The sequence below is a fragment of the Amyelois transitella genome, chromosome 26 (genome assembly GCF_032362555.1).
Source record: "Amyelois transitella isolate CPQ chromosome 26, ilAmyTran1.1, whole genome shotgun sequence".
Classification (NCBI taxonomy): domain Eukaryota; kingdom Metazoa; phylum Arthropoda; class Insecta; order Lepidoptera; family Pyralidae; genus Amyelois; species Amyelois transitella.
The window spans coordinates 4,530,334-4,549,041 of NC_083529.1; the positions used below are offsets into that span (position 1 = coordinate 4,530,334).

Genomic DNA, 18,708 nt, shown 5'->3' on the forward strand with positions numbered 1-18,708 from the left:
TTTTTTCACTTACCACGATTCCTCCATCATACTTGATGTCCAATAAGATACAGGAATAGAAAAGGGAATGCTTAAATGGTTTGGTTATGAGGAAAGGGTGAACGACAGCAGATTTTCTAAAAAAAATGTCCATAAACTGTTAAAAAATTACTTTTCATTTAATCGAATATTGTGGTAGCTCGTAAATTAAACATCAGTTTCTGTTAGTGCTTTGTCCATTAGTCGTCTGCTACGACATCCACAGAAAAGTTATGGATTGGTCTTATTTTAATTTACAATAATAGAAACTTTGCGACCACAAAAAGGTCTATCTCGTCTCAACAAAAACATAACGTCACTCACAACGTCAAGAAAAAGTCAAAATCTATTTGTCAAAAACTGCATCATTCGTATAAGATTTAAACAATCTATTCTGTTTTAAACACAAATGAACCAATTTTTTTAATGGATGACAACAAAGATACTAAGGAACTAAAAGCAGAAGAAACTACAAGTGAAAATACAGAAAAAGAAACAGAAGGAAATGTTAACGATGAAATATCAAATAAACAAACGACTCAGGATGATGCAGGTCCTTCAGGAGCAGAACCACTGCCTGGTTCTATTCCAGAAACACCGAGAACAACATTCCAAACAAACCCAAACAAATCTAAATCAGAACATAACATACGACAAATAATTACAACTATAGACGTAGCAAATGCACTTAAAACTATTAGTTTCCACTCAAGTCATGGCAACAAAACTTTGATAATGAATGAAATTAAAATTCCTATAGACAAAAATAGTGATATGGAAAAAGATGATTCGACAACGTTTGTCGAACTTAAAAAGTTTATGGCGACATGTTTCAAATTTAACAAAGATGTAGCTAATAACGTTACAACAGAAGTACCGACTATTGTTCAACCGTTAATAGCTCAAGAAATGGCTAATAGCAGTTGCAATGTGCAGGCTGAATCTATTGCGAATGTGAACAATGAAGTTATTGTCACTAGTACTGCTCCTGTAGATGGTAAACTATTGAAAGTTAGTTCTGAAAATAAGAAGAAAATGTCAGGTAGTCTGTCGGAGCGGTCAGACTACGGGTTGGCGCAGAGAGATTCACTATCTAGTATTGGATCTAATGTTTGCAGGATTTGTATGACAAGAGGACGAGAAAGGTTGGGCGTTACATAACATTATGTAATCTCTAAAATAACATTGATTTGGCAGTACATGTATCCACACGCGCTGTTCATAAATTCTCATCAAATCTCAGTTCCCAAAATAAATCTCTAAAATTGTCATATTATGATATATTTTTTCACAAGTTGACTTTTCATCACATAATCTTGACCAAAGGTTAAACTTAATACCAACGTACCAGTTCAATCAGACATTTTAGACCTTTGAAATTTTCCAATATTTAATCGGGCCAAAAAATCCACTCGATGATGGACGCTCTTTTGAAAAATCTAGTTAAAATTTTTGATAAGTAGTATTTAGACTCCAAATATTATAACTTTGACTACGAAACTTACTCTGACTGTTTGTTACGCTTTCACGCCTTAGCCACAGAACCAATGTTGATAACATTTGAAACAGGGATGGAGTTGTCCCTGAGGAAGATCATAATTTTTAACCGACTTAAAAAAAGGGGTGGCTTTATTTTCGTTTTCGTCCGTATTATAATAATTATTGGTATTATAGGTATTTTTATTGACGGGAAAGGGGTTAAAAAGAAATTGAAAGATTAACTTTTGCGGGTAACTAACTAGTTGTTGATATAAAATTCTTGTAATTACAACATTACAAACAAATATTTCATATTCAGTCCATTAATTAATGTCGTGGTAGTTTGTTAAGTCGACTTTATATTTTGGTCTTCAATTTTGCTCCCAAGAAGGTTCATTTCATTACACGACTGAGTAATGTTTGTTTCGCCTTTGCCTGTAGTTTCAATGTCAATTAAAATTGGAATCCAAGCTCCCATACTAGTAACATAAAGGGAATAAATTTGTACTTATGTATATATATAGAAAGATGGCAAACTCTCCATTTCGCATAAAATGATAATAATAAATATTTCCTAAACTTATGTTAAGGTAATGTACAAAAAGCGGCCGCATTCTGCAATCTCTTCCAGACAAGCACAACATACTTCTGTTTATTTTTTATTTCTAACAAATAAACTAAAAAACTTCTATACCGATTGTGCTGACTGTTCATCAAAATTAGACCAATGGTTCAAAAGTTGTTGCGTTACAAACATACATACAAAAATTGATTGGTAGATTAGCAAATAGCTTTTGGATGAAAATGGACCAATTTTTATAAAACATTATTATGGATACAAAATAAACTTGAGGCTTCGTTTTTCTCTTATTTCCCAAAAGCTAAGAGTGACTGCTAGTATTCCCAAGTGATTTTTTTCTTTGTTTTAGACTGATATCTCCATGTAACTGCAAGGGGTCTCTAGCTAATGTCCACTTGAGCTGCCTTGAACGATGGCTGAACCAAGTTGGGAGGAATCATTGCGAACTGTGTGGATTCAGGTAAAAAGTTTTTAGGCAAATATTTTAGGGAGCTAACTAGTGCAAGTTTCCATACTGGTCTGGTAGCGAAAAAAACGAGCAATTTTGTAAACCAATCAAGGGCCAATGAAGGGAAAGTTTGATAAACTTGTTAGACTTGAGATTCAGACAGTGATAGGTTGCTATCCTATCGTCTACAAGAAGAATACTAATACTACTGAAGAATACAAGAAGAATCATACCATCCAGCTGAACGAGGTCTGGGACTATTTTAGGTTTGTCTTTGTGTTAAGGAACCCGAATAAAAACCACAGATTCCTCTTCAGAGAGGTGAGGACACCATCGGATCTAACATCAGGAAGTGCCTTTGACATTTGCCTATAATTAATCCATATATAGGTATATAATAAAATTACAACTGATTAATGTCTGTACAAAAATATTGCCAAGAAATCGATATGGGGTCTGTCTGTCTATATTATTTAAATGCGGTTTTCTCTGAAATGTTATACTTGGTCAAATTAAAAAGTTGTGCTATCTTTCTCCCTCCTCCACTAGACGGCCAATACAGCTTTTATATATTGAGCCTCTCGGCGAACAAGACGCGGGCAACAGCTAGTTAATATATTACCAAGTTAATAAGTCCATTTAAAAATGTATATCGAAGCAAAATATACGGAGAAGAAAGCAATGATTATAATCTACGAATCTCGTAGCGCTACGCCGTAGCCGCCGTAGCATTTGCTACGAAGCACACTACACACCGCAACGAATTTGCAGAGTATTCCCATTTGTAATTTTCGCAGAACTATTCTCACACATTCCTGAGATATTAGGGAGCATAAATACAAACTGTGAACGCTCGAATGCATTTGTAAGGAGTATTGTGGCCGCGATCAATTTACGAAGTAATTCTTGGGAATAACACATGAATTTTTGAGACAACAGACAAAATGGTGAATTTTCTATTATAAAAGAAATTTGATTTTAAACTATTACTTAACTGAGTTTTCCACTTTCAAAGGTTATATTTATTAGTTTTCAGTCTAGTTTGTAAATTGCTTATTTTCATTTGGTTTTTTTTCGGTTCCCGTATAAAAAAAAGAAAACAAATAAAATAGTATTTAAGCTCCTTTTCCAAATTCGATGACCAAAAAGTGAAGTGGTAACAAATAAACTTATTTATCGCATATTATGTTGTTAGTAATTAAATTGTCTTTTTTATACAAACGTTGTCAAAAGTTATTGGCAATGAATAATACTGAGATTTATTAAAATAATGTCTTAATTCAAGACAAAAAGTCTTTATGAATAACAATTGAGACATCGATATTACAGCAATATAATATAATGGCCGAAAGGATAATTTTGCCCAAAAATATTAATCAGTGGAGCTAACGATGATTGGCGGGTACAAGGGGATAGACGGCAATTAAGCTCTTTTTGATTCAGTGGTTATTTATATTTTCATGGAAATTTGAACTTTGTACCCTGGTAATAAGGTAATAAATCAATGTTATCATATTCACCCTTGTAAGAATTAAGAGAGGGTGGCGAGATTAGAAAACTGAACGATTAATTTTTCAGAATATTGATATTTTTATTTTCTCCGTCTAGAAAGTATTTTTTTACTTTTCAAGATTTTTCTCACAACATACCTAGAAAAGGTATAGCTAAGTTTTTACGATCTGCTGCTTACTTGCTAATGAAAAGTCTTTAACTTTTTTATTATATGGCTTGTTTTCATTACTACATGCTGTAATTAACCGCAGTTTTCAAATCAACAACTGAAAATGAAAATTAGATTTAGGAAATAAAATTATATTATAATTAAAAAAACAAAGAGAACGCTGTTGAAATACCAAGTATTTATAACAAAAACCACGACTTAATCCTTTTAAGACTTTTTAAGACAACAGCTTTGATATGACTCAAGCGTCGCGATTCAGGATTCGAACTTATTGATTGACTTTGGCAATTTGCGTATACACGTTTTTTCTTCGTATCTTCACAGCACCATCGAAGCTTTCTTATTTATGTAAATAAATAAAAAAAGAGTGCACAATCTGAACATTTTCACGTTAATTAACTTACCCGTGAGCAAAACAGTAACTTCCTATAATAAATATAACTACAAATCGACTGAAACTTCGACATTAAATTGAGCAATAAACCGGTTATAACTGGAATGGAATAAAAATGGCCGCCGAAGTTTCTAGGAACTCGGACGTGCCGCCGAATTGCAATTTGTAGCGGCAATTAGTATCCAATGAAGTTTATTAGGGTTTATGAAATGTATTGCCAACTGTGATTTATAGGTCAGGTCAAGAGTACCCTTAACCAATGAGGTGACATGAACAGACAGAGTGATGAGTGTGGTTGAAGTGTAAAAAGTTTGCAGGGATTGTGGCAAGAAGTAGTCTCTACCTACCCCTTCGGGAAAAAACGATTGTTGCCGCTCAAGTAAAATTTTACGAAAACTATGACAAAAGGCAAATCTAAAACAAAGGCTATGTTGTAATTCACACTTAAGTCTTCTACCTCCTGACTAAAGTCCCGGGTACATCATCACCACTCTGGAGAAGAGCCCGGGGTAAGCTCTTGACCATGGATCCTAGACTGGGTGAGTCAGTTTTTTACATAAAGCGACTCCTATCTGACCTCTGTAATCTATGTAGGAGATCAAAACCCTTATTGGATCATGGTTACACATTTGGTTGCCTGAATGTGCAGGTTTCCTCACGATGTTTTCCCACACCTATAACAGCATCAATTAGAACTCAAACTAGTAATGTACATAGCTTCGATAATAGTCATTGGTACATGGCCATGGCAATTCACACTTAAGTGTTCAAACCTAAAATAAAAAAGGACATTGTATGGTTGACATACAGCACCGCCCAAACTGCTGAGTATAGATTTGAAGTCTGTATATACATAAGTTTCTTATGTTGTCTAAGGATGGTCTAAAAGAGAATTTTCCCAAAATTCCAACAATAATTAAAATAAACTATTTTTAGTCGCAGGCGTACACTAGTAAGTTCAATATAATGGCAATAATGTGGTTTAAGATTAATATAGATTAGCTTTTGTTTGACTTTCAAGGCACGTAGGTTGTGGTTCTGATTTATGATGTGCATGTTAGTACAACATTTATAATATAGTCTAGACTTTATTATTACATAGCCGAGACAGCTACTTAATAATTTGAGTTCGTCTCACGCCTAATAGATGAATATGCATTTTTTATTTACTTTAATAAATTGTGTCTTTATTGTTTAAAAAAATTAATTAAAAAAACGAACTTCACTTTTATATATCACGTCTTTATCTCATGCGGAGTATACAGAACCAATAGTATCGAAAAGTCTGGAAGGCCGCGTCAGCTTAGTGGTGCAATAGAAATTAAGATTTTAATGACCCATTGCCAGTTATCACCTGAAAAAAAAACAACAGCAAGCTTTGCTTTTAACTTAATTACTGTGGATACTCAATGAATGAGTGAATAGGCATTATTGTAGCTTGCGTGCACTACCTTAGGTCAAACGTACTTAAATCTACAAAAAAACTCTTAAAAACCTAAAAATAATCCTTCCGATTTTGTATACGTCCCTAAAAAAACTCTAAAATATTTTAGTATTTAAATTATTCTAAATGGAAAAAGTACACAAATTCATTGCGATAAGTATATTTCGTAGCGTTGCTACGACTATTGTAGCGGCTACGGCGTAGCGCTACAATATGTGTAATTCACAAAATGGTAATTTGCATACATTTAATTTTACCTACTGTATGATTTAGCTTTGTAAATTGATCTCGTCGATTGCACTGCAGGTCCTAACTATTTTTTCTACACTAAGGCTTATGAAGCGCTAGTAACCTCAATTTTGAGGAAAGTAGATACGAGTATATCAAGCCAAGGCATCTTAAATGAAACTCAGACTCCCGGAACAAAGACATTTCTTTATGTTTTACATCACTTTATGTTTGTACCAGATCAAAACCATATCGCGATTAAAAACGGGATAACGCCATCTATTATTATAAAAGTAAACTAAACTTATACATAACATGTTTAAACCAAAATTAGACAGAAAGGTTGATGTGAATTGGTGATATACCTTATAAATATTAAAAAACACCAGAGTACCGGTTGTGTGCGTAAAGTAACCTGTCTGAGTAATTTGTTATGTAATTATATGATGGCCTCATATTATATATATATATTAATTATATGATGGCCTCTGTGGCGCAGCGGTAGTGCGCTTGTCTGTCACGCGAAGGTCCCGGGTTCGAATCCCAGGTTCATGCTGAGCTCATGATGAGAAACAACCTCTTTTTTTCTGTGGCCTGGGTCTTGAACGTTTATCTATATAAGTATTTATTTATTATAAAATTAAATATCTCTGAGTTAGTATCTCGTAAAAAAAGTTTCGAACTAACTTCGAGGCTAACTCAATCTGTGTAATTTGTCCCATATATATTTATTTATTTTTATTTATTAATCAGTCCTGATATTGATAAAATAAAATGGTGAAACTTTTCTTTCCATTCCAGCTATCCAGCTATTAGAACACCAAGATACACAGTACTACAAGCTCTCCGACTATGGTTCGGTAACCCTCGAAACAGGAGCCATTTGCAGGTAAAATAACTGTTTCATTCTATTTCCTGCAGTTAAAATCTGATGTAGTGTTTTAATCAAATATGCAACCGGTCGATTTGAGTCAGCCATTCGGATTTTGAAACCAGATATCGCAGTACCGACGTTACATACATACATATAATCACGTCTGCATCAATTGCAGGGTAGACAGAACCAACAGACTTAAAAAAGACTGAAAGGTTACATGTTCAGCTGTAAGGCTTAATTATGGAATTAGATTCATATAGTGACTCCAATCCCAAGATTATTAGCATTTCCCTTTATCGCCTTTTACGACATCCATGGGAAAGATGTGGAGTGATCCTATTCTACAGTGCCAAACGGCATTTGTCAAAATAATATCATACGAAACTTTTTTGTGCCGTGTGGTTCCTGGCACCGATACTAAAAAGAATAGGACCCCACCACTCCATCTCTTTCCCATGGATATCGTAAAAGACGACTAAGGGATATGCTTATAAAATTGCGATCCTTTTTTTAGGCGATGGGCTAGCAACCTGTCACTATTTGGATCTCAATACCATCATTAAGCCGAGCAGCTGAACGTGGCCATTCAGCCTTTTCGGGACTATTGGCTCTGTCTACCCCGTAAGGGATATAGACGTGACTATATGTATGTATGTATGTACGAAACTTTAATAGTCTGTAGCGTTTAGGTGTTGCCATTTCGGGGTTGAACCATTTCCTACGTGCCCATAATAGGCGCCATTTGCAGGTGGTACCGCCATTTTCAACGGTCCGACTCATACGTACAGTAAGTATGAGTCGGTCCTATTTAGGGTGACTGTATACTGAAAATCTTTCTTGTATCGATCCTTTTTTTAGGCGATGGGCTAGCAACCTGTCATTATTTGAATCTCAATTCCTATCATTAAGCCAAATAGCTGAACGGGGCCATTCAGTCTTTTCAAGACTGTTAGACTGACTACTGGTTCGAATTGAATAATTATTTTTGCGTTGAATAGACCATTTATCGAGGAAGGATTTAGGCTATATAACATCACGCTGCAACTATAAATAGCAAAGAAATAAAAGAAAATGTGAAAAAAAAAATGGGTAAAATTATTCATCCTTGAGGGCTTCAATGATGCCCGAAATAACTATTCCACGCGGACGAAGTCGCGGGCACAGCTAGTTTTATAATTATATCTAGACATGAATAATTTGAAATTGGAAAATGCAACATCAGTACTTCTAGCGTTTTTCCCTTCCACTGCGCGCCGTTCCCTACATACGGGCCATTTACCTCGCCGCTCAGCAATCCGTCTTCGCATTTTGTGCACTTCAACTTTTTTTCTAGTATTTTTTGGCGATACAAAATCGCCGGCCGACATTTAAAAGGCCGTTTGCATCGTAAAACTTTGTTTATCGTCGCTCCCTTGTCGCCTTCGGGATATATTATCCTACGGCTACTGAGATCACGGAAGAAAGGAGATCCGGTAAGCGGGCGTGAAGTAAATATTACGAAAAAGGATTTTTTCAGGCTGCGGAAGGAGTAGTAAGTAGGTTTTCCTTTATTTTTGGTTATGCGATTACTTTTATTTGATTTTAATTGATTTTTTGTTTTTTTTTTTTTATTTCGATCGACTTTAGCATTATGAAGCTTAATACTTCTTACTTATTTCTTTTTTAAATACGTATGATATAATTACTTTTATGATATAATACAATTTATATAGCAGAAGTTATTTACATTATTAATAAAATAAAAAATATTACTGAACTTCCTTCTAAAATTTCTCTTAGAATCGGCAATTTTGGTCTTATCAGAAAGCTTCTTAACCGTGTTCCGTTATTCTTGTCTGTCTTATTATAATTATCTTCTTTTAATAATGACTATTTAATTAGTGCAAAAAAAAATAATTATTAGGTTAATTTGTTCAACACTATCAATTAATTAACCTTTATATATTGAGTTAACACAAGGTAAAATATTAGCTTATATCTATGATCTAAAGCAACCGTATCTGAGAATAAATTGTGGATTAGTAGGATTTGCGTGGAATGAGGTCTGCTTTGGTTATTTATTGGCGTGTAATGTACTTTTTATAGGGTTCACTGTAGAAGATTATTACTCAAGTTGGAACTAGTAAGGGACTTAATAATCAACAGGTGTTTGAGATCACATGTTCCTCTTTGAATCTCAATTCTTTTATAAAACCAGACAGCTGTACGTGACCTTTCGGTCTGATGGCTCTATCTTCCCCACAACGGATATAGACGTGATAATATTAACGGCCTCTGTGGCGCAGCGGTAGTGCGCTTGTCTGTGTCACCGGATCTATATAAGTATTTATTCTAAAATATAGTATCGTTGAGTTAATATTTCGTTACACAAGTTTCTCGTAACACAAAGCCATCTCAAAAATAAAGCCCCAAAACTTCTGAAAAAAAAACCTTTTTAATGCGGAAATAAGACTAAAATAACAGTACTTCCTAAAAATTAATGTACCTACTCGGCAAGTTATCGAAACTACATAAAAAGACAAAATAGAAAAATACTATTCACTGCGTGACAGACGGATAATTTGAAAAGTCAATAACAAATAAGCAACGACGTGTGAAAGATGCTAGCTCAAGTGACAGGGAAGGGACGAATCCAATATGTGCGTGTCGCATCACTTTAGCAGACATGTCAGCCATCTTTGAACCGCGGGAAATTCGTACACGGCACGATTTGTCTAAAGGATAAATCGTGTCCAATATTGGAAGTCGTTGCCGTGTAAATTCTGCAAGTAACAGTTTATAGATTTATTCTTCCTACTAGTGTTAGTATCGATAACATCCTTACCTTTCTGGGGAGAAGCCCCATGTACGCCTTTTGGACCATGGATTGGGTACCTACGACAGGTTTTACAACGTTTGACGGATTTTTGCAAGGAAACACACGTTGGATAATGGTTACTCATCCAATTGCCTGAATGCGCGAGCCAATCAGAGAGTAGTAATACCGAAGAGTGTACAAAGTTATACGTTATCCTTACAAAACATCACATATTAAATTGAATCAAATCTTTTATCAAATAATATCGGTCGGTCGTCGTACTAAACTATCCGTCTGTCTGCTCACTAACTTGCATTTGCGGTCACAGAGGGTAGATGGTAAAATATCGCCTACGGCTACGAAGACCTAGAATATTCCATGGCGATGATCTATTTCGGCCGACGACGGTTCACAGATGATAAATTGTTAGCGCGAAATCAGTCACATGTCAGATGGTTCGGATTTTAGGGGTCATTATACTGCCATATATCTTATTCATAAAGATAAATCATTGGCGCCAAAAATTATTCTTGTTAGTATATTAGTGCTGTCTGAGATAGATTAGCGATTAGAGTAAAAAGGATTTAATTAGGTTTAAAATAGAAGTACCGATTTGATTATAATTAAGAATTTTAGCTCCTTCGAAAAAATTTACAATATTGGGAATCCACGTGTAGATCGCACAAACGTAAAATAAAATAAAGTTCGCGCCTATGCCAAAGTCTTTGACGTATGTTTTTTTTTTTTATTTTGGCCTCGTTTTATTGGCCGCAAATTTCACGTATACGTTCGAAATACAAATTTCTTTTTATTTTTCATAAATATTTCACTTTCACAAACAACGAGTATTGAAAGCTTATTCGCTAATTGCATCTTCTAACGAACAAAATAGTTTGTTTTTGATTTTTTTTTAAACTAAACAAATCTAACTGAGAGTCAACTTGAAATACAGCACAGTCTAATGATATTAAATTAATAATAAGGTCCGCCACACACGGTACAGACAAGCTCAAAATTAATCGCCGTCAAATTGAGCCGTAAATATAATTAAGCCCGGAGCGTAATCGATTTAGTGCCGTCACAAGCAATGTTATCCCTCAATAGTCAAATAACCTCGGAATAAAGAGAAAATTAGTAACTTGATTAAAACACATACACATTTTTATATACAAATGAGACAGATTAGATAAAAAGAGATGGAAGAAAATACTTGTAACTGAAAATAAGCAACAAAATATAATATGTTCATAAAATTTTTTTTTCCAGTAAACTGAGCTGTCGACTACTTACTATAGTATATATAGATTAAATTTTTAAATCAGCACCAAAATCACATTGTCATGGGAATTCTGATAAATTTTATATGTAATTATTAATTACCTATTGGAATTCCCATTCGTATAATTAAACTTTGTGCACGTAAAATGTACAGCAGGTGCACTTAATGCCATAGAGCATTCACTTCGCGTCGAACTTTTGCACGAAACTGTTATGTAAGTGACGTGTGTATGGGTAAATATTATTTATTTATGCTACGAGTACCTAAGAAACATACACGCTATGTCTCCGCCGAGCTATATTGTTATCTGTCAGTTACTGAAGTAAAGAATTTAGATGATGATTTATTGATAATAATGGTTAACGCCTACTTTTTTTAATACCCGAAATAATTTTTAGCTACTCATGAAAGTAGAAATTACATTTTAAATTGGATTAGTTATTTCTTAGAAACTTGGGATTCTTCATTTAGTCGATGGGCAAAGCAACCTGTCACTATTTGAATCTCAATTCTATTATTAAGTCAAACAGCGTGGCCTTTCAGTTTTTCAAGACTATTGCCTCTGTCTACCCCGTAAGGAATATAGACGTGACTATATGTATGTATGTAGTGATTTTTGGACGAATACTAATTGTTTTTAACAGAAACAGTAGTAGACATATAAACCTTTCAACTGTACCTTAACTACAGACAATAAAAGGTAAACTTATTGACAGAGGCTAGATCCTAGATATGAGCAAACGAACAAACAGCGACCAGTCAGAATGGCTCAATTAATTTGCAAATTAAATCACCGGAGGCGATAAATTACAACGGTAATTACGTTACGATTCGATATAAATTGTAATTTCTGATTACACGGAAATTCTGATATTTGGTTACAGTTTTGCTGTGAATTAATGGAATTCTCAAATTAATGTTGTGATATGTAAGTATATCGTTGCAATCATGTTGCAATAAGTCAATGTGTATAATTATGTAGTTGATTACTTATTTTATTTACCGACTTCAAAAAGAAGGTTCTTTCGCATATATACCAATATGAATAGACTTCAAACTTATGCTCTGAAAGTGAACTAAAGCAAACTTTTGCGATAAATTTAGCTATGAAAGTTTTAGTGCACTAGTCAATTATTTCTAAACCGCCTCCTACGACATCCATAAAACGATCTAATTCAGTGGTCTTCTTCACAAACCCAGAGATTAGGTTTAAGGTTTAAGATCTATATTCTCATTAAGAATTACAAAATTCACTTCAAATGAGAATAGCACTAAATTATATCTTATTAACAACAATATCAAAAGGTATGCGCAGATTTGCCATGCCGTGTGGTTCCCGGCACCATTACAAAAAAGAATAGGACCACTCCATCTCTTTCCCATGGATGTCGTAAAAGGCGACTAAGGGATAGGCTTATAAACTTGGGATTCCTCTTTTAGGCGATGGGCTAGCAACCTGTCACTATTTGAATCTCAATTCTATAATTAAGCCAAATAGCTGAACGTGGCCTATCAGTCTTTTCAAGACTGTTGGCTCTGTCTACCCCGCAAGGGATATAGACGTGACCATGTGTATGTGTGTATGCGCAGATTTGCGTATTGTATTCGGTGCGGTCACCCTCACTTAAAAATATAATTATTTGTCGAGCGGTCACTACTTCGAGCGTCGAGTGGACTCGACACATTTATGTACAGAGTCTTAGGCTTATTTTACAACTACGCCGGCTAAACGCGCTGTTGACGTTATAAGCGCGTTCTAAAGCCCGCTGTGAAACGACTTGTAGTATCGCGTGTTTCGATACAATGTATGTACAGTCAACCGTAAATTCACCCTGCACAGTTCCTACTGAATTATTTAAATATATTTATTAGCATTTTATAGGGTACCTGATTGTACATAATTTATATTGCGATACTATGAAACGCGGCTATAACTAATGTATAATTAAAAGCGCGCGCGTCAAACGCATAACTTTGATATAAGCCATAAAGCATACTGACGCCCATCAGAATAAATTTTTAATATTCTCAAATTTTATAGCACCCACTACACTGTGATTGCAACTTTATCATCATATCATTAAAGTGTGCTTTTCTATTTGCAGTCGGACTGCCTAATATTCTGGCTGCTGTCCACGGTGACAGCTGGGCTGTTGGCCGTATGCATTGTTGGCACACAGTACTTTGTTATCGAAGGCAACAAATTTGGTAAGCTTGACGCAAGTAGAAAGGATGAAGGTGTGTGTTTTATTTTTCTTTATTTAATTTCTTTACATACATACATACATACGGTCACGTCTTTATCCCTTGCGGGGTAGACAGAGCCAACAGTCTTGAAAAGACTGAATGGCCACGTTCAGCTATTTGGCTTAACGATAGAATTGAGATTCAACTAGTGACAGGTTGCTAGCCCATCGCCTAAAAAAGAATCCCAATTTGTTAGCCTATCCCTTAGTCGCCTTTTACGACATCCATGGGAAAGAGATGGAGTGGTCCTATCCTTTTTTGTATTGGTGCCGGGAACCACACGGCACCAATACAAAAAAGAATTTTTAATTTCTTTTCTGATATCATTTTCCTGGTGTTTGACCCAGCGCTCTGAAGAGGGGCTCAGGGTACGCTTTTGATTAAGTTCTTTGGTAAAGTAAGGTTTGTACACGAAGCGGCTACCGTCTTACTTCCACAACCCTTGCAGAGGAACCTGACCCACATCGGAACATGGGAACGATCATTTGCCTGAATGTGCAGGTTTTCTCGTGATTTTTCTCTGATATCGTCATGTCACCAGAATAATATATTCTCGATCAAAGCATTCGCTATATTATAAATCTTCCTACATACACGATACGCGCGACAATTGGTTATGCATAAAATCGAAACATACACCTCAGGTCAGAAAATCAACTGTTGATTGTTTTGCTTATTTATAGTTATGTGCCAGTATTTTTTTTTTATTTAAGAGCAGATTCTTATTTCAAAATTCACAATTAGCCATAAAACATTACGCACGTATCATTCCGTCTTTCGTAGTCAAAACTTTGAGTGTAGAATTTATCTTGTAATTTAAAGCTGGATTCAGACATGTTCTTTTGTCCGTACCGTACCTGCGTTCCGTATCAGCGCCGCGATCAAATAACTCTACGTCTCTATTATATCGACTTACGATTGATCGGAACATACCAAATGTTAATCGACAAACGAAAACGCCGTCGCCAAAGCGATAGCCATAGATAAATTTATCACTAAATCACTAGATTACCAAACAATCATTGCTTTAAAAATAGGCCAATATTTTATTGTAGGTACTGGTATAATAATCTACAGCTGGGTTCACATTTTCTGAGCGTTGGATACTTGGTTAAGGGCAAATTTCATATCGAATCGCTTTTCACCGTACCGTACCGAGCATGCGTCCAAACTAGCGCTCTTTGATCGTGACAGTACTACAATACGAAGGTACCTACGGTACGGACAAAGAGCATGTCTGAACCCAGCTTTATACGCTTTGTTTACGAGGGAACTTCAATCGCCGCCATAAAGACCTTGAAGTTTCAAATTGCCGTTGATGGGCGGTCTTTACTGTTGAGACAGATGTCTTGTTGTAAGCAACTTTTAAAAGAACAATCAAAGGTTTAATGTACGAGATAGCACGTGTGACACCCTAGCGAATTAATTCATTTTACAAAAGAAGACCTTTTTGTAAAATAATATCTAGTTTATCCTAGCTTTTTTTGTTCCCTGCCTAGGGGTAATTCACGATAAGACTAGACAAATGTCTTATTTTCTGTCCTTCTCTTACTCTGCGGTTAACCTCAAATGTAGAAAGATATAGATAGGGGTAGGTCCTTTTAACAGGGAAACCTAACCTAGTTTGGATCATAGCTACTTGACTAATAAAAAAGGAAAGAAATTGTTTTTTGGCAATCAAATGTAAAATGTGCTTATTCATCTAAACGCCACAAGCCACTTGATCAAAACAGAGATGTTCTGGCAAAAGGTCAGGTCAAGGAGTACCCGAAACAAACGAGTTTGAATGAAGAGGATAGAAGTATGCTAAGATCGAGGCAAGTGCAAAATATAGAGTCTCTGCCTATCCCTCCGTAAAAGACGCGATTTTATGTATGTATGTTGGAACTCATTGCGAAAATGATTTTTTACTCTATCAATTTTAACTCACACTTGAAAAGCCCGCAGTTCTTTACAAAAACAATGATCGATTCACCCCATTTCTCATACTCCCACACGCATTCTAAACACGTCCAGACGCCACAATTTTTTCGTCGCAGACGTATCAATCAAACGCTTGTTTTAGTCAAAAATAAAACACCGTTTTTCCATCCCTTATGAGGTTTCGTTAATATACTGACATATTACTTACTTTTATGTATTTTTAGGCAAATAACTAATTTTTTTTATTACATATACAACTACGCCTGCAGTTTCGCTCTTATTTTAATTGTAGCTTATGGGTTATTCTTTAGTGATGTTTAAGCTACATAGCGAATTCATCGAACATCGAACATATCGTAAGGTTTAAGGTTTCATCCAAATTCGTTCAGTGGATTTTTCACAGATGAGAAAAAAATAAAATACATAGTACTAATTATATGTGATAATTTGAATCATTAAAAGATTTAGCAAAGTTTTTACGTCGTCCTTTATAAGAAAATCTTGGCCAAGTGAAACACGGTCCATTTCCGGAAATTGACTATCCTATTCTACTTTTTCTGATATAAGGTATAATACCGTTCATACTTAGATGAAAAGTAAAAACGTCATTCAATTTTTTATTAAGGAGCTGTCTCTAAGCACTTCACTGAGTCGTTCTCATTAAAAACATTTCACAGGAATATCCCACCGCATAACAGAAACTGCTATGGACTTCTTCATGGCTGTGGTGTTATGCGGTTACTCTGTCACCGTCTACTTGCTCTGGAAAGACCACTACGTCATGTGGAACCGCTGGAGGCGAGCCAATGTGAACGTGAGGCTTCTTCTCAGCCCCGACGCCAATCCAGTACCTTTTGTCCCCAGGGGAAGGTATAACGTGGTTTGAAAACATGGTGATAATAATTAAAGAGCTTAAGTGTATATCGCGTTGTGATTTTTGAATGAGCGACGCGACCGGACGCGGCTCGGGCGCGGTCAAATTACTATATCTGGTCAATAGATGTTACTTTGGTCGATCGATACATACTGCCAGATTGGTAAATGTCGAGTTATAATTTATATCTCCGACCATTCGGTGTACTTAGATGAAGCAATCGATTAACGTTCGATCGATTATTGATGATGGCAACGATCAATAGATTTTTTTTTTGTTATTGTTTTTGGCGACTATCACTTACAAATGTTATAAAATGAATAGATTAAAAATAATTCTACTAAAATTGAAGAGTCAATTCAAGTCTTCAAGTTACCTGTATCTGATGGCTTGACATGATGGATATGGAGTCACCTCAGAAGTATACTCGTAATAAATTTTCATTGAAAATTATTCGTTTGGTTTGTTTTGCGACATAATTATTCCAGTGTTGCAGTCGCGTCGCGTCGTATCGCTCAATGATTTCAGACTTTATTGCAATTAAACATTGGTTTTTCAGGTGTCCCAACGTTTTATTTTATCAAAATTATGCCGATTGTCGACATTTTAGCCTCGGCAGAAGATGAACGCAGAATAAAGTCTTTCATCTAAATCTATTCCTGAATAATGTATATGTAATATACGGCGATTTTCTAATGTTTTATGTTCGTTTTTGCTAGTAAATTATCTAAAATTACTCTTCTTATTACATACATACATATCATCACGTCTTTATAACTTATGGGGTAGACAGAGCCAACAGTCTTGAAAAGACTAATAGCCACATTTAGCTGTTTGTCTTAATGATAGAATTGAGATTTATATAGTGACAGGTTGCTAGCCCGTCGCTTAAAAGAAGAATCCCAAGTTTTTAAGCCTATCCTAATCGCCTTTTACGACATCCATGGGAGAGAGAGATGGAGTGGTTCTATTCTTTTTTGTATTGGTGCCGGGAACCACACGGCAATACAAATAAGATATATCATATACATGAACAGATATATAGATCATCATATAGATATAGCTAGGTGACACTATCCCTACGCCTCCCATTGCTCTACCGATCTCCCAGTTATACGAGCCGAATCACGGAAGGAGTCCTGGAACTCAGGCGTACGTTTGCCCTACAACAGCGCACCGTTTTTTGACTCCCTACAAAATCTCTTTAGTGTCACTGGTAGGTAAGTGGTGAGAAAGTATGGTGTGCTATACTCTGAGGAAAGATGTCACAAGGGCAGACTGTCTCCCAGCTCATAAGACTTCCATATCTGGCATGGTATGTAGTGTCAAAGGAAAAGGTATCGAGAGAAAGCAAGTTGGATGATGTGGGGTAGGTACCTCTTCTTCGACAAATTAATTCTTGTTCAATCAACTAGACCTCTTTGACCAAGCTTCGCCAGTTTTACACTGATCGCTGGTGCAATAATATTGCATAAAAGCTATATACAGTAATATAGCTTGTATTTCAAGGCTTTTAAACGCTCTAGAAAATCTGTAGAACGTGGGTTAAAAAATTTCTGTTCGAAATTTATAGTCGTCTGAAAATCATAAATTTTGACTTTCTATATAAGTGGCATCAGCTAAAAGTAAACCAATTATATAAGTTTTGTGATGCCTTTATTGTTAAGGGTACATACACATCGACAAGACGCGACGCAATTTTCATGAAATGTGGTTACATTTTGAGTCTTGGTGTAAACCAAAACCACATCAATATAAAAAAACATCAATATAAAAAGACGGAAGAACTGCAATAAATAAAAAAAACGGACTCATTATATTTGAAACTAATGAAGAATGATCGCCGTTCTACAAGTTGTCAAATAAAATTCAAAAGTTTTGGTGACATAATGTGGTGATTACGTACGACCAGTTGTGAACATCAACCACTTTGAATTCTATGTTGTAAAATGATACTAACTGACGAAACATTAGCAATTGTAGGTAACAAAAACGTAACCACAACGACAACTGGCAAATCATCAATGGTTTGCGGGCGCCCAATATGACGTGCGACATTGTGTATAGTAATAGTTTGTTTACACACACTGTTTGTTTTACGTTTACTACAGTTTTTTGCCAAGTGTGGCGGAAATATTGTCTTAATAAACAATTTACGAAATTATTGGTTGTTTTATATAAGGTTTCAGCAGCATTAGGACAGGACAAAGTATTTTAAACAGGTGTCTTTGAACAGCAGCCGGCAATCAGTCAAGTGAGAATCAACCCTTATTTGCGTCTGGGCTCAAGTCTTTAACGGTCTATACCACCTAGCCTCATTGAGTTGTCCCATGGGACTAGTAACACTAATGACATTGTTTCACCCGTCGCACCATGGGACAACTTAATAGGACTAGTGGGATAGTCCGATGTTTTAAATCTATGCTCGGCTCCCCCATC

At 35.5% G+C, this 18,708-nt stretch overlaps 1 protein-coding gene across 1 annotated transcript; it reads left to right on the forward strand.

The window, feature by feature from the left end:
* Positions 1 to 444: 444 nt before the first annotated feature.
* Positions 445 to 16,281, forward strand: LOC106131948 (E3 ubiquitin-protein ligase MARCHF1). Its single transcript, XM_013331229.1, has 5 exons — positions 445 to 1,163; positions 2,427 to 2,537; positions 7,074 to 7,161; positions 13,331 to 13,463; positions 16,073 to 16,281. The coding sequence occupies exons 1-5, from the start codon at positions 445 to 447 to the stop codon at positions 16,279 to 16,281; spliced, it is 1,260 nt and encodes a 419-aa protein (XP_013186683.1).
* The last annotated feature ends 2,427 nt before the right edge of the window (positions 16,282 to 18,708 follow it).